Source organism: Microdochium trichocladiopsis (genome assembly GCF_020744255.1).
Source record: "Microdochium trichocladiopsis strain MPI-CAGE-CH-0230 chromosome Unknown B0I36scaffold_5, whole genome shotgun sequence".
Taxonomy (NCBI): domain Eukaryota; kingdom Fungi; phylum Ascomycota; class Sordariomycetes; order Xylariales; family Microdochiaceae; genus Microdochium; species Microdochium trichocladiopsis.
The window spans coordinates 2,679,242-2,704,760 of record NW_025763548.1 but is presented as its reverse complement, the minus strand read 5'-3'; the positions used below and the strand labels follow the sequence as shown (position 1 = coordinate 2,704,760).

At 56.8% G+C, this 25,519-nt stretch overlaps 8 protein-coding genes across 8 annotated transcripts; 6 read left to right on the top strand and 2 right to left on the bottom strand.

Moving 5' to 3' along the window:
• Positions 1-462: 462 nt before the first annotated feature.
• Positions 463-2,465, top strand: B0I36DRAFT_122673 (Alpha/Beta hydrolase protein). Its single transcript, XM_046148061.1, has 4 exons — positions 463-1,040; positions 1,113-1,142; positions 1,226-1,350; positions 1,766-2,465. Exons 1-4 carry the CDS (start codon positions 678-680, stop codon positions 2,343-2,345), a joined length of 1,098 nt encoding a protein of 365 aa, XP_046013096.1. The 5' UTR covers positions 463-677; the 3' UTR covers positions 2,346-2,465.
• Positions 2,466-2,553: 88 nt separating this feature from the next.
• Positions 2,554-4,043, bottom strand: B0I36DRAFT_422536 (uncharacterized protein; the record flags this gene model as incomplete). Its single annotated transcript, XM_046162208.1, has 4 exons — positions 3,556-4,043; positions 3,276-3,346; positions 2,956-3,208; positions 2,554-2,828 (listed from the first exon to the last, which is right to left on the bottom strand). The coding sequence occupies exons 1-4, from the start codon at positions 3,716-3,718 to the stop codon at positions 2,554-2,556; spliced, it is 762 nt and encodes a 253-aa protein (XP_046013095.1). The 5' UTR covers positions 3,719-4,043.
• Positions 4,044-4,064: 21 nt separating this feature from the next.
• B0I36DRAFT_323880 (Pre-mRNA cleavage complex II protein Clp1-domain-containing protein) lies at positions 4,065-6,109 on the top strand. Its single transcript, XM_046154033.1, has 3 exons — positions 4,065-4,342; positions 4,435-5,551; positions 5,684-6,109. Exons 1-3 carry the CDS (start codon positions 4,298-4,300, stop codon positions 5,998-6,000), a joined length of 1,479 nt encoding a protein of 492 aa, XP_046013094.1. The 5' UTR covers positions 4,065-4,297; the 3' UTR covers positions 6,001-6,109.
• Positions 6,110-6,274: 165 nt separating this feature from the next.
• Positions 6,275-8,721, bottom strand: B0I36DRAFT_323878 (uncharacterized protein). The gene has a single exon (XM_046154032.1). It carries the CDS (start codon positions 8,559-8,561, stop codon positions 6,315-6,317), a length of 2,247 nt encoding a protein of 748 aa, XP_046013093.1. The 5' UTR covers positions 8,562-8,721; the 3' UTR covers positions 6,275-6,314.
• A 4,182-nt stretch (positions 8,722-12,903) lies between these two features.
• On the top strand, positions 12,904-15,096 carry B0I36DRAFT_323876 (uncharacterized protein). The gene is made up of 4 exons (XM_046154031.1): positions 12,904-13,682; positions 13,758-13,964; positions 14,018-14,183; positions 14,261-15,096. The coding sequence occupies exons 1-4, from the start codon at positions 13,252-13,254 to the stop codon at positions 14,861-14,863; spliced, it is 1,407 nt and encodes a 468-aa protein (XP_046013092.1). The 5' UTR covers positions 12,904-13,251; the 3' UTR covers positions 14,864-15,096.
• An 869-nt stretch (positions 15,097-15,965) lies between these two features.
• B0I36DRAFT_384196 (uncharacterized protein) lies at positions 15,966-17,571 on the top strand (the record flags this gene model as incomplete). The annotated part of the gene is made up of 3 exons (XM_046160987.1): positions 15,966-16,570; positions 16,703-17,018; positions 17,146-17,571. 3 exons carry the CDS (start codon positions 15,966-15,968, stop codon positions 17,392-17,394), a joined length of 1,170 nt encoding a protein of 389 aa, XP_046013091.1. The 3' UTR covers positions 17,395-17,571.
• Positions 17,572-17,900: 329 nt separating this feature from the next.
• On the top strand, positions 17,901-19,991 carry B0I36DRAFT_122643 (uncharacterized protein). Its single transcript, XM_046148060.1, has 2 exons — positions 17,901-18,578; positions 18,632-19,991. The coding sequence occupies exons 1-2, from the start codon at positions 18,359-18,361 to the stop codon at positions 19,699-19,701; spliced, it is 1,290 nt and encodes a 429-aa protein (XP_046013090.1). The 5' UTR covers positions 17,901-18,358; the 3' UTR covers positions 19,702-19,991.
• Positions 19,992-21,284: 1,293 nt separating this feature from the next.
• Positions 21,285-23,203, top strand: B0I36DRAFT_349487 (methylenetetrahydrofolate reductase 1; the record flags this gene model as incomplete). The annotated part of the gene is made up of 2 exons (XM_046156803.1): positions 21,285-22,983; positions 23,037-23,203. The coding sequence occupies 2 exons, from the start codon at positions 21,285-21,287 to the stop codon at positions 23,201-23,203; spliced, it is 1,866 nt and encodes a 621-aa protein (XP_046013089.1).
• Positions 23,204-25,519: the final 2,316 nt, after the last annotated feature.

Below are 25,519 nucleotides of genomic sequence, written 5' to 3'. Positions count from 1 at the left end.
AGCACTACCCCCTGCCGCCGGCGACAAAGCAAAGGGGGGCCGAGTCCGAGCCCTGCATGTCAGATTTTAGAGATCGGATGTGGCGCAGATTCGAGATTGGGGTCGAACACTATGTGTCTTGTCTTGTGCTGTACCACGGTATCGGAATCGAATGCGACAGCGGCGCGTGGTACCACCGATCGATGGCTGGCTGGCCGTCTTAACTGCTTCCCGTCTTTTGAGTATCTGCAGATCGTCCATGGTCGCTGCAAACCGTGGGATGTTGGACAGGGGTTGTTGCACAAGTCCTAGGCGAGCATGAATATCGAGCTCGCTTACACGTCGTGATTGGACATGTTTGCTTTGCTCGGCGATCACCCTGTGCCGAAGCCCCTGCCCAGGCCTTTCTTCCACTGGCGGTAGTGCCTTGCAGCAGCACCTCTGAATACTGCAGGGTTATGTCACAATGCAACCCATCGCCACCGGGCGCGCGTAGAATAGTGAATGAAGTGGCATGCGCGAGGCAGGTTTCTCCTCGCGGGCCGTCCTCTCCTTCTCTGCCAGAGAATATCCACGAAGCACGCTGTGTACGCAGAATAATTTCGAGTCCTAGACTAGCAACACTCTGCCAGCACGAGGACCTTGAAGTCCTGCTCCGCCCGTCTTTCGTTATCATTGGGTATTCATACTAGCCCGTCATGTTTGGCCCCCAACTTTCATCCTGGCTGCTCGCTGCAAGCCTCCTGCAGCCCACCATCGTGGCTGGCGCGGCCGTCGGCACAACAACTCCCTCCACCACCACCATCACCCCCGGAAATCACCACCAAGACAATGTCAAAAGAACTACGGCCGGCTGCGGAAAGACTCACTACTTCAACGGCCTGACGCACTTCCACAGCCTCACCAGCAGCGGCCGCGAGCGGAAATACTCGATCCAGCTACCTGGCAGCTATGACAAGGATGCCGCGTACCCGGTGGTGCTGGGGTTCCACGGATCCGAGAGCATCGGGACGTGGTTCGAGCTGGATACCAAGATGAGCGAGGATCGGTTCAGTGCCGGGGTATTGCTCCCTTTTATTTTGTTTTGGGTGTCGTGGCTGCCATACTGACCCGGAATTAATATGAAATTACAGAAGATCATGGTATACCCCGACGGCGTCGATGTAAGTCAAGCAGCCAAGGGATCTTTTTGCTTTCCCCTTCTAGAGATTATCAATTACAGCACATTCTGATATATCACCAACAGGGCTCATGGGCAGGCGCCAGCTACTCGGCCGTCTCTGTCGATGAGGACCTTCAGTTCGTCTCAGACCTACTCGATACCCTGCGAGCCGAGTACTGCATCGACGACAGCCGGATCTATGCCACTGGGTGAGTTCTAGAATCCGCAGCGGAAAGACTGCCCATGAAACTTCCGTGTCTATGTCAACGTGAGGCAGAGTATCTGCATCTTGAGAGGCTCTAAAGGCGGCAGACTTTGCCAAACTTAGAGTCGCGAAATTCAAGGCACGCAAGCTGCACGTTGATGTTGACGGCTGTATCACCGCCTAGCTCATTGTCACATCGCAACCACCATACATTCTACACCCTCCAACCTCCAACCTCCGTGTGGAAAACATCATTTCCACCAACCTATCTCCACACACACACACACACACACACACACACACCCCCCTACTGCTTCTGTTTCCCCAATCATCGGAGAAAATACGAGATCGAAATCCCTTTTCAAACGCCCGCCACTAACCACTGCCCCTCCTCTTCGGTGCAATTCCCATAAATACAGCATGTCCAACGGCGCCGGCTTCGTAAACATCCTAGCCTGCTCCCCTCGCCTCTCCGCGCACTTTGCCGCGTTCGCTCCCCACTCGGGCGCGTACTATTACCTCCCTTCCGGTAGTGGTGCGTCTTCTTCTCCGCCGCCGGCAGTGGCACAGTGTCAACCAGCACGCACCCCGCTCCCGATCCTCTCCTTCCACGGCGGCGCCGACACGAGCGTCCCCTACGCCGGCGGGACCGGGTCGGGAGGCGAGTTGCCCCCGCTGACGGACTGGCTTGCCGACTGGGCGGAGCGGAACGGCTGCGGGGCAGAGACCGTGGAGGATGGGTTCGGCGGGGATGTGCATCACCATCGATGGTCGTCTTGCGGTGCGTCGGGGGGTGGAGGAGGAGGAGGAGGAGGGAGAGGAGGAGCAGGGGGTGACGATCAGGTGGTGATGATGGAGCACTACAAGATCGACAGCATGGGACACTGCTGGGCGTCGACCGAGATCAACTTTTCGCAGATCGCGGCCGGGCAGTGGCCGACGCACATTGACGCGAGCTCCATCATCATGGCGTTCTTTGACCGGTTCCAGAAGCCGTAGGGCCGTGGTGAGCGAGGACTGCTGGTTACCCTTTTCACCAATATTTGTATGTATGGTTGTCTCTGCCTCGAGATCGTCCTTAACGAGGTTGTTCAGTTTTTCATGTCCGTAATTCTACACTGCAGCTTGTATAGAAACATGTCTAGAGTAGCTGGGGTTATGATGGGAAATGACGCTCACCCTTCCCCAAAACCCTGGCATGTTTCCTTCAAAAGTGCCGCCCATGCCACACTCGTGTCCCTAAATACACCAACCCCCCCAGTGCACCAAGTATCCCGACCCAGACCTGCGCGACGAGCGCCAGGACGGACTTGGCCGTCTCCGCCGAGGCCGCGGCGTCATTGGCTCGCGGGAAGGGCTGGTTGGGCACGGGCGCGCCGAGGAATGTGCACAGCGGCTCCCAGCCGTCGCCGAGCTCCATCTCGAGGAGCTGGTCCTTTGGCACGGAGGCGCGGACGCGGTGGTAGTAGTTCTCCAGGGCGTCTGTGTGAAGGGTTTCAAGTCAGCTAGTCTGCCTTTAGAGTAGAACCTTATTCAAAGGCGAGAGAGGGAAGGGGCTTCAGTGCAAAATGGAGGAGAATCGAGAGGAAAGAGACGGGAAACCACTCACGCGGCCCCAGCGCAGCCTCCTCCACCGTCAACAGCCCGGTCCCGTCTCCCCGCGGCCGCCTCTTGAGCTCATTCATGCCCGCTGCAAACTCGTCCATGAGATACGGCAGCCACCGCCAACCGGGCACCGGCCACATGACGAGCCGGAGCCACCAGAGGGCGATCTGGCCGCGGAGCTCGTCGGCACTGCGCCACCAGGACACCGGGTCGCGCTTGACGAGGACGACCTTGGCGTCCGGGTACAGCTCGAGCAGCTCGGGGATGTAGTCGATGGTGGGGAGGTCAGTCGTGCCGACTGAACTCGCGGGTCCCGTTCCGGACGTGCTTTAGGACCGCGTCCTGGTCGCAGGCTTCCCCGGCGTGGTAGGCAGAGAGCCAAGTCTTGCAGTATGCTTTACGAGGCGGACAGAAGGAACAATCAAGTCAGTTAATGTCGCTTGGGGGTTTCAAAATTGGGTGCGTGTAGTATTTACAATATCCGAGACAAACATGTGTTTTCCCCGTGGGACTTTCATGAAAGCAAGAGCCTGACTACATGGGGGGGAGAAGAATGACCGAGACCAAGAGCCTGGTTGGGACTGCCAGGAGCAGAAAAACTTACCATCTTCACGAGTGATGAACTGCGTGCCACCATGGAGGACGGGACCCTTGAGGAGGATCTCGAGGGCCATCTGCATGGACACGGTGCCGGTCCTGGAGAAGCCGGCGCCGATGACCTGGACGGTGCGGGATGAGTCCGTGGGGATGGAAGGTGCGGCTCCCATATTGTGAGTCGAGCTGAGTGCCGCCTCAGGTCTGCTGGACACAAGAAAGCTCAATCATGGTGGCATTGCAGGTCGGATGGCAAAGGAGAAACCATTCTTATGTGGCATCTGGGTCGCGGGCCAAGCGGCATGATGGTTTGAAGTCGTCGAACCCCTGACCATGCGAGGACAACAGCACTGAGAGTCGAGACTAAGACGAACGAGGCCGTGCCGTGCTTCGCGCTGGACCTCATTGTATAACATCAAGCATTCTTGCATCTGCTACGTACCTTAGGTAGGCATGGGCTCGATCGTGAGTCGAGCAGGACGCTGTCGCGGCCCAGGTGGGTGGTCCAGTACTGAAATCCTGGAGCTAGCTGGGGTCCGCTTTTAAACCGTGGATATGCTCCCCCCACACACAAGCAGGCCCTGGAGCTTTGACAGAGCTTCACCTCCAGACTATCACTCACAGCTTGCACCACCCACTCACTCTGTGCGTCACCACGACGTCCTCTCTCCCGGCTCAATCGCACGTGCCAGCCTCACTGCGGCAGTCACACCGGCGGAGCAATGAGCTGAGCACCCTGCGACACCGCCATCATGTCCATCCCCGGCATTCCTGGCCTCGGCCAGATTGCCCCAGTGGTAAGTCGCCCAACATGCCCATCGCGGGCTCGTCACTCCCGCCACCGCTGGGCCGTTCTAGTTGACTGATCGTGACCACCTCTATCCCCCAGGACGCCCCCTCACAGGCCGCCGCTGCCGCCTCCGCTGCCGGCGCAAGCCAGATCCAAGATCTCCAGCCCTTCTGGGAGTACCGCTTCGAAGTCCCCCACGGCTCAGAGCTCACCATCAAGCTCGTCTCCGGCACCGCTGAAAAGGACGGCACGGAGCTCGCCCCGGGCAACGCCTACTCCTTCACCGCCACAAAGTCAAAGATCAACACCTGGCACGGTTGCTCCCTCGAGGTCGCCTGCCCCAAGGGCTCCTTCGACGCCTACACCGCAGAGCCCTCCGCCGCCGACCAGACGCCCTCCGTCAGCCATGTCAACCTGCACTTTAAGCTCGAGGGCCTCCGCTCCGCCGCCGCCTCTCGCCATGCCCGCGGCAACACCGACGCCATGGGCCCTCGCGTTCTCGTCGTCGGACCGCCAAATTCCGGCAAGACGAGCCTGGTGCGCACCCTCACCGGCTGGGCCACCCGCATGGACCGGCAGCCGCTGGTGGTCAGCACCGATCCCAGCGAGGGAATGCTCGCGCTGCCCGGAACTCTCAGCGCCGCCGTCTTCGCCACGCTCATGGACATCACCACCGAGTGGGGGTCCACGCCGACCAGCGGGCCCAGCCCGATCCCCGTGAAGCTGCCACTCTCGTACTACTATGGCCTCGAGCACCCCGAGGACAACGCCAAGCTGTACAAGCGCGTCTGCAGCAGCCTCTCCGTGAGCGCGACCGCCCGGCTCACCGAGGACCCCGAGGTCCGGGCGGCCGGCATGCTCATCGACACGACCGGCATCGCCAACCCGGGCGCCGCCAAGGACGGCTCCGCGTACGACGCCCTCGCCCACATCGTGGCCGAGTTCTCGATCAACATCATCGTCGTCCTCGGATCCGAGCGCATGACGAGCGACCTGCAGAAGCGCTTCGGCAGCCACCGGACGACGCTGGACGAGGAGGTCACCGTCGTCGGGCTCGACAAGTCGGGCGGCGTCGTCGAGCGGGACGCCACGTTTATGCAGCAGGTCCGCGAGGCCGCCATCCGCGAGTACTTTTTCGGCGACGCGCGAAACACCCTGTCCCCGTTCACGCAGCAGGTCGACTTTGCCGCGCTGTCGCTGTGGCGGATAAATGAAGGTAAGACGAACATTTCCTGCATCAGCGGCCGTAAAACCGCGCGCCGAAGTAACCCGCGGGCATCATTACTCGTTCACATATTTTCCCCCTTATGTACAATGTAGGCTAACCCGATCCAATCAACCAATACAGGCTCGTTGAATGACGACAACGACAACGGTGGGCAGCAGCATCATCACACCACGATGACGCCCGCCAGCGACGACACAGTGCAGCGCGTCGAACCCTCGCTCATGATGCAGAACTGCACCCTCGCCGTCATGTACGCGTCGGTGCACGACCCGCCCGACACCATCCGCGACGCCAACGTCATGGGCTTCGTGTACGTCGCCGACGTCGACGAGAAGCGCAAGAAGCTCAAGATCCTCGCGCCCGTGAGCGCCCGGCTCGGAGACAGACCGCTGCTGTGGGGTTCCTGGCCGGAGCCAATGGTGAGCTTGCTCGGCTGAGAAAACCCTTTTTGCCTGAGGAGGAAGAGGAGCATGGAAAAGTGTTTATTGGAATCGGCGAAAACCATATACCCTAGACATAGTAAAGAAATTTCACTGTTTTTTTTTATCTGGCTCAACGCCAATTGATGAAGACTTGAAAAGTGTAAACTTCGTGATTGAAGCGAGATGCTATAGAGGACGATCATCAAATCCATTTCTACGCTTATGGCGAATATCTACTCCCACTTTTGTCTACCCAAGTTTATCCCAAGCAATATAGGCCCCCCCCCCCCCCCCAATCGCATGATCAAATCCGCGGCCTCAACACTACCCTACCGCCAAGAGCCACCACGCTTAGTCCTGTCCATGTCGATGCTCTCAAACGCGGTCCGGCACAGCGGGCACGTGTTGTTATTGGATGTGGCAAACCACTTGAACAGGCAGGTACGGTGAAACGGGTTCTTGCACGTGCGGCACTTCCTGTCGGGCACGCCCTGGTCGCTGCCGATGAAGCTGTAGCAGATGGCACATTCCGTGTACCCGGCCATGGCGGACACAATGTTGCGCCGGAACGCGGTGATGCCGTCGATGACGCTGCCGTTGGAGAAGGCAATGATGCCTTGGGTGGTCAGCAGCCAAGAGTTCCACTTCCTCTCGGACGCCGCGGCCCGGTGGATCGTGCTTGCTGTCACGTTGTCGAGGGGGAAGTTGCTCGGAAGCCGGATGGTCATGGACGCTTCCACCTCGTCAACCGGGTAGCCTACATAGAGGTCCCTGGTGGTCCGGCTGACCTTGACTGTCAGCTCGTGCTCGTCATTAGACGGTGCTTCCTGGTCAGCGGCCCATTTCTCAACAGCGTCGAGAGCATCAGCAATAACCAGAGGCGAGAAGTACTTGACCAGCCAAGCCTCCACTGCGATGGTGGTTTGCTTCGATTTGCAATCCTTGAACCACGTCTTGAAGAGTCCAGGCAGGTATTTGAGGGTGCAGAAGAACAGATGGATAAGCAGCCACTGCATGTTCCTCTCCTCGTCTTCGGATTCAGCAACTTGAACATCATAGCTGCGGATATGCTCCGGAGTAAAGCCGGCCTTATCCAGATTCAGTGCATGCGCTGCAGAATGCCCAAGGACATCAAAGGTGAAGCCCATCAAGGGTCCGACATAATTGGCCTGCTTTAAATGGTCGGCATAGTCTTCGCGCATCTTGTGTGGCACAGCTTCGAAGATGTCGAAGATGACGTGCCATGCCAACAAGTACGACCGGATACTTGTGGGGAATCGCGCAAGCATCTCGTCTGTGTAGGCATCGAGTGTAGGTGCCTCCAGCAAGAGAGAAAGCAACTCATCAGGTAGGCGTGCTGCTTTCTTTTCTAGGAGTAGGTCTACGGCCAGATTCTCGAGCGAAGTGGGTAAAGCTCGGTGTAAGATTGAGAAGGCTGTCGTTTGCAGCGTCCGCGACTCGCTCGCAAGCAGGCTGTAAAAATCGGAAATGTCCTTCAAGTGAGCAAGAGGGATCTTGTTCGCACGACGAGAGATCATCCCGTCAACAATGTCCAACGGCTGTGTGTGTTCGTCCCGAGGAGCGTGCAGGAGGGCTACTGTCGCGGCGGAACGGCGCTCCGAGGTCGTCTCCAGAACGTCAACCAGATCATCATTTGGCTCGTCAAGAGTCTCCAGTGTCGACATCAGGCGCAAGGAAGCGTGAACGGCAGGGAGGCGTCCATTCAGCGGCTGTGAGGGATCTTTGGCCCACAGGTCCAAGCAGAACTCAATGGCCTTTCCCCAATAGGAGCCGTAGACATCCTTGATGCAAGGCAACAGGTGCCGCAAACTCCAGCATATCTCTGACGAGAGCTGGACATCCAGGTCTTCTGGATTTTCTAGCCAAGTCGTGATCTGCCTCACCGCGAACACAAGTCTGTTATTAGCCACAGGGAGATCACCCGTCGGGTATACCTCCGCGCAGATGTTGAACAGAACAATTGTGATCATCGTTTTCTCTTGACCAACTTTGGCACCAGCAAGCTCTGAAACGAGACGGTTGCAGAAAGTGTTGACGACCTTCGAACTAGCGAGAGCCTGACCCATTCCAGAGAGCACCGCAGCGCTACCGAGAGCACTCGATGGGGAGGCCTTCAAGAGGTCGGAAGCCGTCAGCCATTGTTCTGCGTCGTTCCGGACACCCTGTGCTTCAGTCAAGAAAGCAAAAATCTCGTTGAGCAGTTTCGCCGAGTAGAGAGCCAATGTGTCAAGCGTGTGTGTGCGTTCGATAAGCTTGCTAACAAGGCGAGACATCACTTGCGCTTGTATCGACCCAGAATCCTCCTGCCACCCGTTACTCTTCTCAGAAACGGCAGCCAAAGTCCTTCGCACAGAAGAGACCATTTCGTTGACCTCTTCTTGTATTGACTCAGCGGATGTTGACGCCCACACAGAGTGCGTGCTGGACATAGTAACTTGGTCAGCCGCTAGCTCCGCCGTGATCCCGAGAAGTATCAGGATATCAGCCTGCACGTCTGTAGAGAGTTTCTCAAGATCAAGGGAGGTCGGGAAGAGCTTGGTGATATACATCGCCATGCGCCCGGGAATCGAGCAACCATTTTGATCTCGGCGGATTTGGCCTCCAGGAGGCGTGAATTCGAGCGTCGGTAAGAAGTAGGCTCCAGCCAGGCTGCTGGTCAAAGCCAATGAAAGATCTGGAGTTGCCTGCGCAATGATGGACAACTCCTGTCTCCACACCGAGAGCTCAGGAAGGAGAGCGCTGATTTCTATGTCGTCCGCCGAGTCGCGGACTAGCAGGGCTTGCTGTACCAGAGTGGCAATGGTGAGTGAGTCCGGCCCAATATCGTTGATGTTGTTCTGAACAAGTCCGACGACTCGAGAATTACTTCTTTTACCACCCTGGAGGCGTTCGTGTAGTTCAGAGGCACCGGCATGGCCGCCTTCACGCTCAGAAATACTCAGAAGCGCAGTCATCATGGCCATGTGGGTTTCCTCGTCCTGCAATAAGAGCGCCGAGTTTTTGGTGGCAATGATATTGAGTGCTTGCACAACCCCGGTATTGGCTGAACCAGAGGCACTAGCGATGCGAGAGACGAGCTCCTTCACGAGCTTCTGTGCGGCAGCATCACTGATGGTGCCATTGACGATGACAGCTTGCAGCAACGGCCAACCCGCGGCTTCTCTTTCAAGCGCGCATTTCAGGCTTTCACGGACCAGGTACTCCTGTAGATCGCTCATGGACTGCGCCAACGGAGCAACTTTCTTGGTGGATAGCAGCTCGACAAGCCCAGAGATCGCCGCTGTTTTGTCATCAGCTTCCAATAACGAGCTAACTGTGGCTGTCCAGATGTCGTTGAAATCCTTCTGTCTTGTGCTCACGTCAACAAGGAGACACAGGGCGGACAACATGTACTGAGCGGATTGTGTGTGCAGTAATGCGCCGACGTCGGTGGTGGTTGACTGCTTCAACACGTCGAGAATCTCGTCTGTGGTGGGCGAAGATCCTCCAAAGAGCTGCGGGGTTGATTTCAAAGCTGACTTCAAGGTTGCAGCAGCTCCGAATGTCTTCCAGTTCCGTGTCTGCAGGACCTTGAGCGACCCTTGTACCAGGTCCAAGGAGAGATCGCTGACAAGGTCAGGTATCGGCCGCGTAGATCCTTGTGTTCTTTCGTGGGCCACCAAAAGATTGGCGACAAGCGTAAACCATCGGTCTCCCTCGCCTGCGATCTGTTGCTGCGAGCTGTTGTGGTCCTTAGAGGCCTCTGGGGAGGAACTTCGGAGGTGTTGAAGGAAGGTTTCTTGGAGGCGAGACCATTCCTGTTTCGTGGCGTCGAGAAGGGCTTTCGAGGATGAGGTTGTGGTTGTTGTGTATGCTTTGATGAGAATCAGCGGCAGAGATGCCGATGCCCACGCAGCTAGCTCTGGGCTAGGATAGAGATACGCCTCAAACACTGGGAAAATGTGCTTCTGCACGAACTCAACGCGTGCCTCGTCCGTGTCCAGCATGCTCAAGAATTGCTTGGCTACACTCATGTAACACGTCCACGCCTCAATCGCATTCGTACGAAGTTCGCTGGACAAACCCTGTCGAAGCGCCTGGATGATCCCGGACACACCCTCGATGGTCGTTGGCAGTACGCCAACGGGTAGCGATGCCAAAAGGCCGCTGAGGGCTGCCCAGAACGAGCTGCCACTCTGTTGAGAACCTTTCTCAAGAAAGCTTTTGAGCCGCGACACCACGGACTTCTTACTCTTGTAGTCGGTCGTCCAGGCACTCGGCAGCTTCCCGGTCAGTGTGCCCAGGGCAGTGACGTATTCGGTGGCGGAGCCAAGCTGAGAGCTCTTGAGGCCTTCGGCAATAAAACACTTGCTGATCAGCTCAGCATCAGCCTTGATCTGATCGAACCGGTTTTCAACGCAGACGCTTAGGAGGTGGCATGTTTGTCGCCGTACGGCAACGTCGTTCGTGAGCACGCCGGCCCAAACACTCTCGTTTTCGAAGAATTCGCGATACATTGAGTCGCAGGCCTCGGTCTCCGAGCTATCCAATCGCTCAAGAAGCCCCAGTACGAGGGAGCGACTATATGATATGACTCTGTGGTATTTTGTCTCTGCGTCGTCGGGGCTCGTGGTTCGCTCATCGCTCAAGCTGTCGGTCGTCTCGCTCAAAGCGCTCGTGGCATACTCGAGAATCTGCGGTTGGCATTTCTTCCAGAACTGTAAGATCTTCTCCTCGCTTGTGAACACTGCGGTGAGGCCATCGGAGGCCGCACGTGCGACTCCCTTGTCTTTGTCGAATGTCCCCGCAAGCCAAGTTCCGACTACCCGGGGGATCTGCTTCTGGGCCCGCTTGCGCGCGGAGCTCATGAGCTCGAACTGGACGTTGTGTGCCACCTCTCGTATCCTCCTTGAATTGTCGATTGCGGCGCGGGGGTAGACCTGGGCCCATGCTTCGAGCACGGCATCCTCGACACCACCGTCCTTGGAGTGCGGGTGTGCTTGCGCATAGGACAGTAGCTCCTCCACGCCACGTTGCCGCGTGGCGGTGTCCCGTTTTTGAATGTTTTTGAAGGCGATGATGACATTGGGATCGGATATTGAGGCGTAGTCGGTGAAGTCGGACAGGTATGAAAGATTGCTGGCATTCGTGGTCGAAAAGCCGCCGAAGCCGCCGAAGCCGCCGAAGCCGCCGGCGCCTGGCTTGGCAAGGCCGTTCCTGCCTGCCCCTCCACGCGACCCCTTAGACCACATCTTGGTGTTTGTAGCCCGGATGTTCGGCCAGTCGTACTTTTCCGGGCCCGGCTCTTCGCGACCAGGACTGGCTCGGGTGACAGTGCGTGTTGGCACTCGTCCCAAAGGCGGAAGTTGCGGACTGCGGGGGGTCGCAATCAGTGTACCAGCGCTGTTGAAATGCCTGTCGGTGGTACAGAGGTCTGGGTTCGCCTAGACATGCCCTAAGCGAAGGCAGGAGCCACGATATATATAGCAGGCGAGCCTGAGGACAACAGGTATCTCCGAAATGCGTTTGGCTGGACCGAGAAGGTCAATAATATTCTGCGGACGGTAGCGTTGAGTCAGTCCGGCGGCACCAGTTTTGATGTCATCGGCGAAAGCTTGCGCCCCGCGGTGGGGCCGTTGTCCCCAGCTCTCGCTCACTTACATAAGCAAGTCTGGTCTGTTCCTGGATGCGAAGTCCAAATTCCAGGCCTGCGCAGACGACAGCTTCGGGGTTGTACGTATACTTTCTTGTCGGGAATGTGCTACAGGCGAAGTGCAAGACAAGTTTTGCCGGGACATATCTGCTGGCTGGACTGGGGGCGTATGAGAGTCTAACGCCACGTGCGAGAATCCTCAAAAGGTATACTTCGGAGATGCGGTAAGGGTCCAGGCCGAATGAAGGCCCGGGACATAGCGAGACAGAGCGATGGTTTGTTCCGCCGACGAGCGACGGAAATCAGTCGCTGAAGTGCAATCAGCGCAGCATTTCTTGTATGTACCTAGGTAGTCAGGTACGCACCAATGCCGTTTCGCTTACAAAATCATGCAGCCCAAATGTGACCGAGCATCAAATAATGTAAGTGATGCCTCATGCCTTCGTGGGTCGGCTCGAGCTCCGCCGCGAGCTGCGGGACTGAGTTGAATAATTCGGGCGCTGCCATCCGTTTGAGACCATTGTTGGTGTTTACCCATTTCCAGGGTCTGTACCGCACAGCTTGAGATTGCTGGTTTGCAGGAGTCTTGGCTCTGAAGAACGGCTGGGCAGCACGGACAGTCCAGTCTGCAATGTGTCTCTGGCTAATTACATACAAAGTCCCTGGCCGAGACCAAGTGATTCAAAGAAGCTTTTTGGCCAAGAAATGCTTATGACGAACAATGGGAGCCGTGCACAGTGCATGGCGAACCTGCCCAGCAAGGCAAGTCCGCCCGCCTGTACAGTACGCTTAGATAGCCCAGTTGAGCCACATTCCGCGGTGTGAGCTGATCCGGCTCCCCGTGGGCCGATGATCGTGGCAGGGCCTGTTTCAGCCTGGATCGAAATTGATGCAACAAGGGTCGCGTCCCATTGTGTGCACAGTGAGCGGGGAATGAAAGATATCCCAAGGCACACCGATGAGCATACTCTCTCAGGCACGTCACTGACCAAGGCCAAGTGCCCAGATTGGGCTGGCCTCTGGTGCCCTGGCTGGCCTGGCTGGGCGGATTGGAGGCGGGATCGTGAACCAGGCCCTGTCGGGGGCCCTGCAGCGTGACGTAGCGTGGGCCGTGCTCGCGCACCCTTGCAGCACAAGCAGGGCCCGCCCAGGCCATCCTACCTTAAGGTAAGCTTATTTCGTGCTAGTCGGTGCTTGTTTCCCAGCTGCGGGAGGCCTGTTGACGTGGTGGTCCGCCCCTGGCTGGGCTCTGAGCAGGAATTCCTGCTCGGGGAGCGGCGTGTGCGTCGTCGACGACAAGGGAGGGAGGGACAATCGTCGCAGCTGGGGCCATGTCGCACCCTCAGGCACCGCTCACCCCCATGCCATCTGTGTGCCATGTGCGATGCATATTAACCTCCCGTTCCTCCTATCTCCATCATCGTAGTCTTCCGTTCCTGACCTTCTCGTGCAGCAGACTGCTTGCTTTGGGCCTCCAAGCCGTACATCGCCAACACGACTTTGCAATCTTTCGTCTCGTTGTGGAGTCTAGATACGACTGACAGCTGCTCTGGACCTTGTAGCCAGACTTTGACTCCCTCCTCAGCATACCACCTCACGCTGCAACGCTTACAATGGCCCGGTCAAGCGCCCACGACGGTCCCCTCGCAAGGGATCGTGAGAAGCACAGAGGCAGCTCTCAAGACCCGACTTTGCCCCGCACGCGTCAGGATGTCTCCAACGGCGGGCACCATCGCCAACATCGCAAGCAGAAGGGCCCCGTCAAGGTCAAGCCTGCTGGCGAGAGCGGCCGAACCGGTGTCAACCCGTTCAAGTTCATCAAGATCGTCTGGAAATCGACAAGCTACCTCTCCAGAGCAGTCAACATTCTCTGGCCTTTCGTCCCTGCCGCTATCGCCGTCAAATACACCATGCCCGACAGCCACGTCCTCATTTTCAGCCTGGCTTACATCGCCATGATTCCATGTGCCAACCTCATCGGTTTTGCCGGACAGGAACTTGCTCGCAAAATGCCTCACATGGCTGGTGTCCTCGTCGAGACAACGTACGTCGGACTGAGTACCACACATGCACTACTTGGGTCATATTTCGAACCACTGACATTTTAATGCCTTGCCAGAATTGCCTCAATTGTCGAAATCGTTCTCTTCATAGTCCTGCTCAAGGAAGGGCAGTACTATGTCATTAAGGCTGCCATCCTTGGTTCTATTCTTGCTACCATGCTCTTGTGCCTGGGCTTGTGCTTCTTCGCAGCGGGTATGCGGCATGAGGAAGCCACGTTTGATGGTGCAATCAGCGAGGTCGGCAGCGGCTTGCTCCTCATTGCGTACGTACTTAATCCTTCGGCCATATGAAAATGCACTAACACCCGTGCTATAGCGGTCTGGGTCTTGCCATTCCCACCATCTTCCACACGTCGCTCAATGCAGCTAGTGGCGACTCTGTGGACATTTCGGTCCAAGATATCACCACCAAAACTACGCAGATCTCACGTGTCGTCTCTATCCTTCTGCTTATTGCCTATGCTGTCTTCGTCTGGTTCCAGGTTTGTTTTCCCCCTGAGCTGGGTACCTCTGGGTACATCAAGTTTGATTCAATCCATTGATTAATGCGATGTACTAGATGCGAACTCACCACGGTCTTTACGATGCTGTCTTTGAGCATGACGAGAACCGTGATCGTGACGGCCACAAGGATCTGGCCAAGGAGAAGCTTACCTTGACCGAGTGTATCCTTGCACTTGCTGTATCTGTGGCGCTCGTCTCGATTATCGCCATCGCTCTTGTTCACGAAATCCCGGCGATCGTTCTCCAGGGCGGAGTATCAGATCCTTTCATGGGCCTCATCCTTGTGCCCCTCGTCGAAAAGGCTGCTGAGCATCTCACTGCCATCGATGAAGCCTGGGACAATCAGATCAACTTCGCGTTGGCGCACTGCATCGGCTCGACGATCCAGACTGCCATGCTCAATGCCCCACTTGTGGTTATCGCTGGCTGGGGCCTGAACGTTCCCATGGACTTTGACTTTGAGATCTTTGACATTATCCTCCTCATTCTGGCTATCATCACGGTCGGCAACTTTCTCCGCGACCAGAAGAGCAACTACCTCGAGGGCTTCCTTTGTGTCATTGTCTACGTCGCCATTGCCGTGGCTGCGTTCTACTACCCGACCCCTATCGTCGCGTACGAGCATGCCGTTCATTCTGCTGGCGGCGGAGGCCACTAGAATCTGAATCGTCTCAACGGTACTGCTCGCGTTGCAATTAACCTGTATCAGAGCCGGCTCCTCAGAGATCGCGTCAGTCGCCAAGCCCTTTCCGGCTTGGCGCTATGATGGACTACAGAGTCAATATGGTTGCGTCTGATTCGCAAGGAGCACGGTGCTCCGCAACAAATTTATCATGACTTATGAATAACGAAATTGAATGGATCTTCAAACTCTTTCAATATGATCCCTGATAATCAGGTTCCTCGACGTCCAGATATGGCGTCAGCGATGTGCTCCCAAAAATAAAAGTGACGGTTATGTATCGATTGTGACTCATAAAATCCATTCAGTTCGAGTGTGTAGTATGATATGATTGAAGTGGTCGCAAGGACCATGCGGGTATGAGATCCGGAGACATTGCTAATGCTATTGTGGAAACACGTCAGAATAGGTAACTGTGATTGGCTCATAACGCTCACAGTTTTGTTCGGTCACTTGCCTAAAACAGCCACAGCGAAAGTCTCCGGCTTCATGGCAGCGGAAAGTCTCCGAGCAGATTTCCCACAGGTTCATGTCAGCCAATTAATGCGAATAGTCTTGATGTGGATAGCGCACGGAGACCAGCTATCCTGGTTGTAAGGAACTAGGCTCTGCATCCTTCCATGTTTGCCATCTGTTTGAATACATGCATTGGGATTAGTACCCGAGCAATACAGGAGCTCAAGAACCGAGATGGATAAGAAGATGTCTCCGTGTGCGCTCACTTTAGAGGCAGATAGCCTTTAACTGGAGCTGTTGCACTGATCATGGATACAGCTCCGATAGGAAGCCTTGGACTTGCAAGGAAAGTGGCCGAGGCTTCGGTGAGTATATAACAATGCGGCTGCCTCTGGTTGTATCCATGGCTAGCATATCGTCAACTCTCGCACTTCACTACGACAACAGATCTCTCACTTGCTCAAATCAGAATACGCGATCTAATTTTAGTCCAGAGATTCCTGTGAAATACCTGGACCGGTTCTGTCCCATCTCCAAAGTTACAGCCGACAATACAATTAAAGGCCGAATCACCACAACCATCAGTACCAGCAAACAACGCCAACCCACTACCGCGGCAGCCATGGCAACAGCAGCGGCGGCGGCGGCAGCATCCGGGATCATCAAAGCCGATGTCCTGATCTTCGGCGCAGGCCCCGGCGGTCTGTCCACCGCCCAGGCCCTAGCCCGGCAGCTGTACACGGCCATCGTCTTCAGCGACCACACGAGCCCCTCTGGCGCGGGCTTCCGCAACAGGCTCACGAAACACATGCACAACGTGCCCGGCTGGGACCACATGGACCCGGCGGAATTCCGCGCCAAGGCCCGCGCAGATCTCCTCGCGCGGTATCACACTGTGGAGTTCCGCGATGTCGGGATCCAGAGTGTGCGGCAGCTGGCATCGGCACCGGCGCCATCAGCTGTGATTCTTGAAGCGGACGAGGAGGCCGAAGATGCCAAGGGTAGAAATGGTGCTGTGGACTTGGCAGTGGATGCAAGCACAGGAAGCCGCGGCGGAGTCGTGCAGGAAGAGGAGCAACAGCAGCAGCACGGGAAAATGCGGTTCGAAGCCGTCGACGCCAATGGCGTGACGTATCAGAGCAGGCGTCTCGTCGTGGCGAGCGGGATTAGGGACGTCATGCCCGAGGAGGAGATTCCCGGGTACACGAAGTTGTGGGGGCGGACCATGTAAGTCACCCTCTGTTCGCTTTCCCTGTCCCTTGTTTTTTGAAATCACCTACTTGGTCTTGGCACGTCCTTAGCAGAGTATACGACCTACCAACGCTGAATACTGACTGGAACCTGTACGACTGGCAACAGATACCACTGCCTCTTCTGCCACGGCTTCGAAGAGCGAGGGCACCCGTCCTCCGCGGTCCTGGCCACGGGCATGCTGGCCGGCCCGCACGGCGCAGGGGTTGCCCGGATGGCCGCAAGACTGGCGAGCACGGTCAACGTGTACACGAACGGCGACGAGGCCGTGGGCGAACAGCTCCGCGCCGAGCTGCGCGACACGACGAGGTTCCACGTGATCAACGACAAGATTGTCCGCGTGGACAAGGACCCCAATGTCGAGGGCGATGCTGGGCTGCTTGTCACGCTCGCGGGTGGAAAGGTCAACAAGGAGGGTTTCATGGTCAGTCGCTTCTTCTCCCCCTAGTGCTTCTATTGCTACCATCTGGCTTTCTGCTTTGCTTTCCATTCTATATATGCACGCTGCGATGCCAAAGTGTTGCTAACTGTCTCATGTTCCTTGCGGAAAGGCACACATGCCCAATGCCGAACTCAACGGTCCCTTTGTCAAGGATCTCGGCCTGAAGCTCACGTCTGGCGGCTGGATCGACACGGGCGACCCGGCAATGCCCATCCCCCAGACCAGCGTGCCCGGAGTCATGGCGGTCGGGGACTGCGCCACGATGATGAAGGCCGTCCCGACGGCCACGTACATGGGTGCGTGTGCGGCGGCGGGCATTGCGCACGACATCACCAACGAGGATGATGTCGCGAAGTAGATGGGCGGACGCATTGGTGCTTTGCAAAATGTTAGGGAAGGAGAAAAAACAGCCTTATGAAACGAGGCCGCAATGTGCAGAAAGGGAAAACGACATGGGACTTGTCGCTTTCAGAAGTTAGAAGGAATGGCTCGTACGCACACGCCAGAGAGTCAGAAATGGATTAAGACCTTGAGCTCAGAATGCTGTCGGAACAAGACTAAGAAACAAGGTGTTGTGGATATAATGCTTGCCATGCCATTACGCGGTCGAATCACAACGATCTCACATGTGTCTGCAGATCTCTGGCGATATTCATTCGCCTGTCATCATACCAGTTCTCTCGAGCGATAGACCTTGCTCCTATATGAAACCCACCAAAAATGAGAGCATTGATGCTCCCACGAGATGCAGGTTCAATCTCATTCTGAGCAAAGCACTTCACGAGATAGGTAAACTCCCATCAACCATTGATGTGGAGACGAGGATCTGTGATCGACGGCAGGGCCCCTCAAATCAGTGCGGCTGTGGACGCCGACGCATGTCTGGTGTAATAGACTTGACACTGTGCCGTTACTCAAAATCCGCCCATTAAAGGGTGGCAGCTGATCCCAGAAGGATGTGGTCTCACAGTCTAATCTAGCAAATCCAGACGGTGTAAGGCTGACACCGACCGCACCGAGTCCCACCTTTTCGACCCTGTTTCGTCCCATAAAATGATGTTCAGCCCGTTATGCTTGTGCGTTATGCTCACTCGTTATGGCCTCCAGAGCTCATTTCAGCTCAAGGTACTCGTTCTTCAAGCGACAACCAAGAAGATTTAAGAAGCCTTTCTTGTCCTCTGGAACTGGCCGTCATGCTTAGCTGTTATGTTTCATCCCCACCAGGGAACAGCTGCTGAAGTTGCATCGCAATTGCTGACTCACCCAGCATAGCATCTCAGATCAACCACGAGATATCCGCTTTCCGCACATCAGTGACAAGGATGTCCACACGGCAAGCCGGTGTCCCACAAAGCTCAGCAGCCAACAATAATAAAGTCATGGCCGTGGCACATGGGACCACAATTTCGCCAGAATCGCAGACCAGAGCGAGGACCAGACAGAGGCTTCACAAGCCGCCTACGCCGCTCGACGTCCCCGACATCAACGACGATGCCGCCGAGCGGAAGCGCGTCCTGAATGTCCTCGCGCAGAGGCGATACAGTGGGTTGTCCAAGAGTGCGCATGCGAAAATGGCTGCTGACGGCGTCGTACAGGAGAGCGCAAGCGGCAGTCAAAGCCTAAAAACACGACTGCGCGTGAACCCATTCAAAGTTCCCCCCCAAGTCATCCAGGTAACGACACGGTACTTCCAGAGACACAACCTGCGCAAAGGAATTCCCAAGATACCTCAGTGGAGGCGGCATCACCAGCTGTCGGCATTGAAGGTGCAACGCAAGAGACGTTACAAAGCTGCTCTGCACCTGACTCACACATATCGTCACCGTCCAAGGGCTGGCCTCTTGACTTCTTGCAAATAAGCAATGCGCAGCCTACGCTGGATCCGACGCTGCTACAGCTTGGCGGGAGCCTCTCGGAAACACCCGAATCGCTTACAACACTCGACACATCCCAGCTGTCTAGTGAAGACGAGGCTGCCCTCGCAGCATGTGCATTGACCGACCCAAATTGTTTCATCGGCCTGCCCGAGCTGGGCCCTTTCGCGGACCAGAGCGACCTTGCGAGCAGTCTATCCTGGGGTTCCAGCTCGAGCAGCACAGATACTTCACACCAGGAACTTGAACAAGACTTCCCAGACTCCTACTTGCTCCCGGTCACGGAGCTGATCCTGCTGCGGGCCTGCACACGCATTGGGGAGCGGATCCAGTGCTGCGACCGCATGTGGCGCATCGATGCCAACTCGTCGTTCGCCGACGGCACCATGACGCCGCTGGCAATCAGCATGCTCCCGCTCTCGTGGCAGCCTACAAAGTCGCAGGCGACGGTGCCGCACCACCCGATCCTGGACCTGATGCCGTGGCCGAGCGTGCGGGACCGGCTGCTACTCCTCATGGCGCTGCCGGACTCGATGAAGCCAGCTGCCGTGGCCGAGGGCCCCATGGCGGTGATACAGCTGGCCTATGACATGGAGGACTCGAGCGAGGGCCTGCGTGTCTGGGGCGGGGACGTGTATGACCCGATGGCCTGGGAGGTCGGGCAGGTCGTGTTTGAGAAGTGGTGGTTTGTGTTCGACCGGCAGGTTGTGGAACGGAGCAACTACTGGAGGAGATTGAGGGGGGCTCCGGATCTGAGAATGCCCAATCGTGTCGAAGAGGTCCATAGCTGATGGTTGCTGGCATTTGGCATCTTTGCCGACGCCACTGGCCACGAGTATCTTATGAGTGTGTGCTGGAGTGATTCCCACACTTGCATGCAGTTTCTGCACAAGCCTGAGACACGTGAACGTGCCGACGAGGCCGGGAGCAAGCTTTGCAAACGAACAAGCCTACCGGTTGAGAGCAGGTGTGCCCAACTGACTCAAATTCGCATTTGCCACGTTCGAACCCTCTTTGCTCAAAGTGTAGCACTGCGACTCTCTCGATGCCATGGCGAGAGAGTGAGAATGTGCCATGGAAACAACACAGGTTGTTTATGTCAGCGGCCCCCTTCTTGGCACGTCAAGAGCGAGCAAAGTTGGGGATCCCTGCCTGGCCGGGGTTGGGTGCCAGGCGGTGAGCAGGCAGGCGCGAGGGTGGGTGCTGCTGCAGGGGCACCCGGGGCGCAGACTGCGGGGCAGGCCAATAGATTCTGCCGCCCGGAGGCTGCCGCCTGCCTAAGGTGCGCCCGCAGCAGAGGGGCAAAAGAGGCCGTCCAGTCTCCACCTCAAAATTTGCCCAGGCCTAGCAAAAGGCTAATCCAGGACAGTTACGGCATGGACCTGTGTCAGTGACCGCCACGGCCGCCCGGGACAGCCATGTTCCAGAAGACAAAGAGCTATTGGACGGCCTCTCTGATGTGCATTGGCGTGTGAGCAAGATGCAAATGCAGTGTTGAAAGGCGGTGGGCAGCCCTGCACAGACAGCCAGCCAGGTGAGACACGTCACGGCGGCCTGTTGGGTGCTGTCCATCCCATGCACCCTGCCGAACCCGGCCCGGGCCCCGTGCGATGCCAGAGTGCTCACCTGGGAAGCCTGGCCGTCTACAGGAACGTGCTGCTGGAGTAGAAATCCAGCGAAAGACCGCCCAAGCAAGGAGGGACGTGGGGTGTCTTGGGTGAGAGGGCTGGCTTGGGCCAATTGAGACATGGCCCGCCGCTGGCTGCACTACTCGCGCATCGTCGTTGGGTGCCCGCCGGTGCGCCGGTCACCGGCCGACTCGCAGGTACCGCCGCTACCACAATTTCCCACCAGCGGTACATGGCTGCTTCCGATCGACGCTCTTGCTCTCCCTAGGCCAGGGCCGTCTTTTGTTGTCCTCACTTCTCTCCCGCCGGCTTCCCTCGTTTCCTTCCCCCTCCCACTTTCTGCTTCCCTACTTTACTGTCCTCACCTCATTCCTCCACAGTATCCTTTGCCATTGTCGGGGGAGCTGGCGTTTGCACTGACGGGTATTCAGACGGCTGGGTGACATCCTCCGCCATACTTGGGCTTTTTTGGGGGCCCTCCCTTTCCATATACCGCTCTGCTTTGCTGCCAGAGTGTTTAGATTGTTGGATTCCGGTAAGCTTCAAATTCCGTCCCCAGGAGCTATGTTCTGCCTTGGCCTCTTGGAAACGTCCCATTTGCCAGTGCCGACCACCGCCACTCACACTCTTCTGACGACAGTGTACTGTCGAACTTCCTCGCCCACGTCCACAGCACGGATCACGATTCGCGGTTCCTATCTCGTCCACCCAGTCTCTTTCACCTCGATCCATACACAACCGTAACCATGCATATCCGGGATATGGTTGCAGATGCCGAGAGGAGCGGTCAGCCTTCCTTCTCCTTCGAGTACTTTCCGCCCAAGACCGCCCAAGGTGTGCAGAACCTCTACGACCGCATGGAGCGCATGTACGATTTCGGCCCGAAGTTTATCGACGTCACCTGGGGTGCTGGAGGTCGCATTGCGGAGCTCACATGCGATATGGTCGCCCAGGCTCAGGCCTATTTCGGTCTCGAGACCTGCATGCACTTGACGTGCACTGACATGGGCGAGGCGAAGGTCAACGATGCGTTGGCCAAGGCCTACAAGGCTGGCTGCACAAACATTCTGGCTCTCCGCGGCGATCCTCCGAGAGCAACGGAGAAGTGGACAGCCACCGACGATGGCTTCCAGTATGCCAAGGACCTCGTTGCCCACATCAAGAAGCTGTACGGGAACCATTTCGACATCGGTGTAGCTGGATATCCGGAAGGCTGCGACGACAACAAAGATGAGGAGTCCCTCCTGGACCATCTCAAGGAGAAGGTCGATCTCGGCGGCACTTTCATTGTCACGCAGATGTTCTACGATGCCGACAACTTCATTCGCTGGGTCAAGAAGGTGCGGGAGCGTGGAATCACAGTGCCCATTCTGCCTGGCATCATGCCAATCGCTACGTACGCTAGCTTCCTGCGCCGTGCCACGCACATGAACTGCAAGATCCCCGAGGAATGGATGGCGGCCCTGGAGCCTGTCAAGAACGACGATGTCGCCGTGCGTGAGGTCGGCAAGACTCTGGTAGCGGAGTTGTGTCGCAAGATCATGGCTGCGGGCATCCACCACCTGCACTTCTACACCATGAACCTTGCCCAGGCCACACGCATGGTGCTGGAGGAGCTTGACTGGATGCCCACCTCCACCCGTCCCACCAAGAAGGCGCTTCCCTGGAAGCAGTCTTTGGGTCTCGGCCGTCGCGAAGAGGATGTGCGGCCCGCCTTCTGGCGTAACCGCAACAAGTCCTATGTCTCGAGAACCCAGGACTGGGATGAGTTCCCCAACGGCCGCTGGGGTGATTCGAGGTCGCCTGCTTTCGGCGAGCTGGACGCGTACGGCATTGGTCTGACGGGCACAAACGAGTCGAACCGCAAGAAGTGGGGAGAGCCGCAGTGCATCAAGGATGTCGCCCAGCTGTTCGTCCGCTACCTCGAGAAAGACATTGACTCCCTCCCTTGGAGTGAGTCACCACTTACTAGCGAGGCCGACTCTATCAAGGATAGCTTGATCAAGCTCAACCAGCGCGGCTTCTTGACAATCAACTCCCAGCCAGCCGTCGGCGGTGTCCGTTCCAACCACCCCGTCCATGGATGGGGCCCTTCGAATGGATATGTCTACCAGAAGGCTTACCTCGAGCTACTTGTGCCGCCCTACATGTTTCCGGATGTCGTCAAGAGAATTGAGTCGAACCCCGACATGTCTTACTATGCCGTCACTCAGCACGGAAGTCTCGTAACGAATGCACCTTCCGAGGGACCAAACGCCGTGACCTGGGGCGTTTTCCCAGGCAAGGAAATCGTGCAACCGACCATCGTCGAGGGCATCAGCTTCCTTGCCTGGAAGGATGAGGCTTTCCAGCTCGGAATGGACTGGGCTCACTGCTTTGATGCCAACACCCCAAGCCGCATCCTGATCGAGGACATCATGAATGAGTGGTACCTGGTCAACATTGGTAAGCATTTTGCGTCTCAGGAGTCTAACATTCATATGACTAACGTGCTGCAGTGAACAATGACTTCCACGACCAGACGTCCATATTCGAGCTCTTCGATGGCCTGGCTGCCAAAGATCTCGAGGCTCCGCCGACTCCTACTCTCTCCACAGCGACCATTAACGGATCCTTGTCCAATGGTACTCATGATACTAATGAAGCTGTTGCTGCTACTGCGTAGTGGTTTTTCAGCCATCCAAAGATGCTGGCAATCTGCCATATACTTCAACACACACTAATCCACCCCTGAACACAACACAAGCGGTGTGGTACTAGAAATGTCTTTTTCAACAAGCATGTAGCCTCGGCGTTCTCCTCTTTCTGATTCAACTTTCTGGCTTTTTCATACACGGGTATTACACAAAAACGAACTCTTACGACAAATGCTCATGGGAGCAACATTGGATTTTTCAACAAAAATTCGGATTGCGGCAAGGCGCCAGGGGAATCATTAGGCAAACGGTCACCAATTATAACGCGGCGTTGGCGAGCCGCGGAAAATAGCCGGGCCAAACAGTGTTTATGCATATCTCAACGATACCCCACAGACTAGAGAGGAAGATGGAGTTGTTCTACATGGCCGGAGCGGCATGTATGAGGAAAGCTCGACAAGCAGGATCTAGTCCTTGAGAAGGACGCGGAGACTGAATAAAACGAGCTGGGACAGCACGGAAAAAAGATAGATGCACAAATCAATCCAAATTCTGCGCTGCCACTTCCCACGAATTGTGTTGATTGTGAGAAGCATCTCAAGGGCTGCAGCTTTCCGGCTTTCCAGCTTTCCGGCAGACTAGGTAGGTATTGTTGTGAGCCCATGCCGTGACCAGCCCAGTTAATGTGTTCTCAGGATCGTTCCGCCTGCAAAACTGCAAGCTGAGCCCTCAACGTACTCTATTTTTCTGCACGCATCACAATTGTGCCACGGCCTTCGGCCTTCGCGAGCCATTTACTCCATGACAAAGACTTCGCTAGACTCATGCTTAGATCTGCAATGCCAACTCTATGCGAGTTTGAACCCAAAACTTTCCTGGCCAAGGATCATCACCTTTAGATCTCCCGATCCCCACCACCACCACCACCCTGACCACCACCCTGATCATATTTCATCATCAGCGGCACCAGCACCAGCAGCGGCCGTCTCGGCGTCTGGATCCCGCACCGACGGCGCCGGCCGCGTATTCTCGACGGGGTCCTTCCAGCGCGTCATGAGCATCTGCGGGAGGAACGTGTCGAACGAGACCCGGACGTCGGTGCAGGCCTTGATTACGCGGATCATCATCCTGTGCGCCTGGGGAGACGGCGGCGGGATGCTGCTGCTGTTGCTCAAGGGAGGCGGTGGTGCCGCCGCAGCAAGGGCGACCTCGCAGGTAACGAGCTGGAGCTTCATGCCGATCTCGCAGAGCGAGAGGAGGTTGTCCTCGAGGGGCACCTGAATTTCGTCGCTGCTTCCTTCGCCCGCGCTGGTTGTGATGGATGGTTGTTGCACCGCCCCGATGGCTCTGTCGTGGCGGCTTCGAGGAACATTGTCGTATCCGCTGTCGATCACGGTAGGGCGGAGGGTGAGCATGCCCATTGGGCCGGCGCCACGGAGAGGGTTGTCGAGCGGGCTGTGCTCGTCGTCGTCGTCGTCGTCATCGTCGTCGTTGCCAACATCGCTGGGGTGGCTTGCGACCCTTGCGCGATCCCCGGCTGCAAGGATGTCGTCGTCAATATTGGTGTTGTCGTTATCGTTGCTGCAGATGGTAGTGGCAAAGCCGAGGCTTTGCATGCGTGTGGTAAAGTCGTCTCTGTCCTCGCGCTTAGCACGTTGAATTTTGGTAATCACATAGGCCTGTTCAATCTCCTCGCTGACCTCGAGGTCCTCCGTGCTCGTAGTCTGTGACGCAAGCTTGGAGAGTTCCTCAAAGCCCGGCGTCGTCGCGAGAGCCGTCTCGACAAGCGCGAGCAGGTCCGCGAGCTCGTTGTCCGCCTCGCCAACTCTGGCACTTTCGCTCTCGCAGAACACCAACGCGCAAGCACGGTGGAAAGGCCCGGGCAGTCTATTCGACAGCAGGTGCGTGGCGTGCAGCTCAGAGGGCGCAATGTCGCAAATATGTCTCGCAGCGAGGATGTCCTTGTTGTACTCCGGGCCGACGTCGTGCGTGAGGACGTAGTTGAGGAAGTTTTTGACCAAGTTCGCAGCCTTCTCGATGGCCACGTCATCATAGAGATACGAGTCTATGATTGTGCGCGAGCTTGTACGCGTCACGCTATTTGTCAGTAAGAACGTCTTTATAGATTGGGACAGCCTTGCGCATGTGTGCCAGGGAACGACACTCATAACCAGCAAATGGACTTACAGGAACCCCTTGACGATGGCCTCAAAGTCTACGACCCAGTCCTTGCTGCCGGGCTCGTAGAACCGCGAGCCTGCGTTGCCGACAAAGTCGCGCGCCGTGGCGGCACGCATCGCGTCCTTGTCCCCGAGCTGCGTCAGGGCATCAATGTCCGCTGCGAT

Excerpts from the sequence above, each read along its gene's own strand:
- B0I36DRAFT_122673 (XM_046148061.1), top strand. The coding sequence starts at position 678 with ATGTTTGGCCCCCAACTTTCATCCTGGCTGCTCGCTGCAAGCCTCCTG. Across the intron at positions 1,041-1,112 it reads AGGATCGGTTCAGTGCCGGG|AAGATCATGGTATACCCCGA; the intron begins GTATTGCTCCCT and ends ATGAAATTACAG. Across the intron at positions 1,351-1,765 it reads AGCCGGATCTATGCCACTGG|CATGTCCAACGGCGCCGGCT; the intron begins GTGAGTTCTAGA and ends CCATAAATACAG.
- B0I36DRAFT_323880 (XM_046154033.1), top strand. The coding sequence starts at position 4,298 with ATGTCCATCCCCGGCATTCCTGGCCTCGGCCAGATTGCCCCAGTG. Across the intron at positions 4,343-4,434 it reads TCGGCCAGATTGCCCCAGTG|GACGCCCCCTCACAGGCCGC; the intron begins GTAAGTCGCCCA and ends TCTATCCCCCAG. Across the intron at positions 5,552-5,683 it reads GCTGTGGCGGATAAATGAAG|GCTCGTTGAATGACGACAAC; the intron begins GTAAGACGAACA and ends CAACCAATACAG.
- B0I36DRAFT_323878 (XM_046154032.1), bottom strand. The coding sequence starts at position 8,561 with ATGGCGATGTATATCACCAAGCTCTTCCCGACCTCCCTTGATCTTGAG.
- B0I36DRAFT_323876 (XM_046154031.1), top strand. The coding sequence starts at position 13,252 with ATGGCCCGGTCAAGCGCCCACGACGGTCCCCTCGCAAGGGATCGTGAG. Across the intron at positions 13,683-13,757 it reads GGTGTCCTCGTCGAGACAAC|AATTGCCTCAATTGTCGAAA; the intron begins GTACGTCGGACT and ends ATGCCTTGCCAG. Across the intron at positions 13,965-14,017 it reads AGCGGCTTGCTCCTCATTGC|CGGTCTGGGTCTTGCCATTC; the intron begins GTACGTACTTAA and ends CCCGTGCTATAG.
- B0I36DRAFT_122643 (XM_046148060.1), top strand. The coding sequence starts at position 18,359 with ATGTCCACACGGCAAGCCGGTGTCCCACAAAGCTCAGCAGCCAACAAT. Across the intron at positions 18,579-18,631 it reads CCTCGCGCAGAGGCGATACA|GAGAGCGCAAGCGGCAGTCA; the intron begins GTGGGTTGTCCA and ends GGCGTCGTACAG.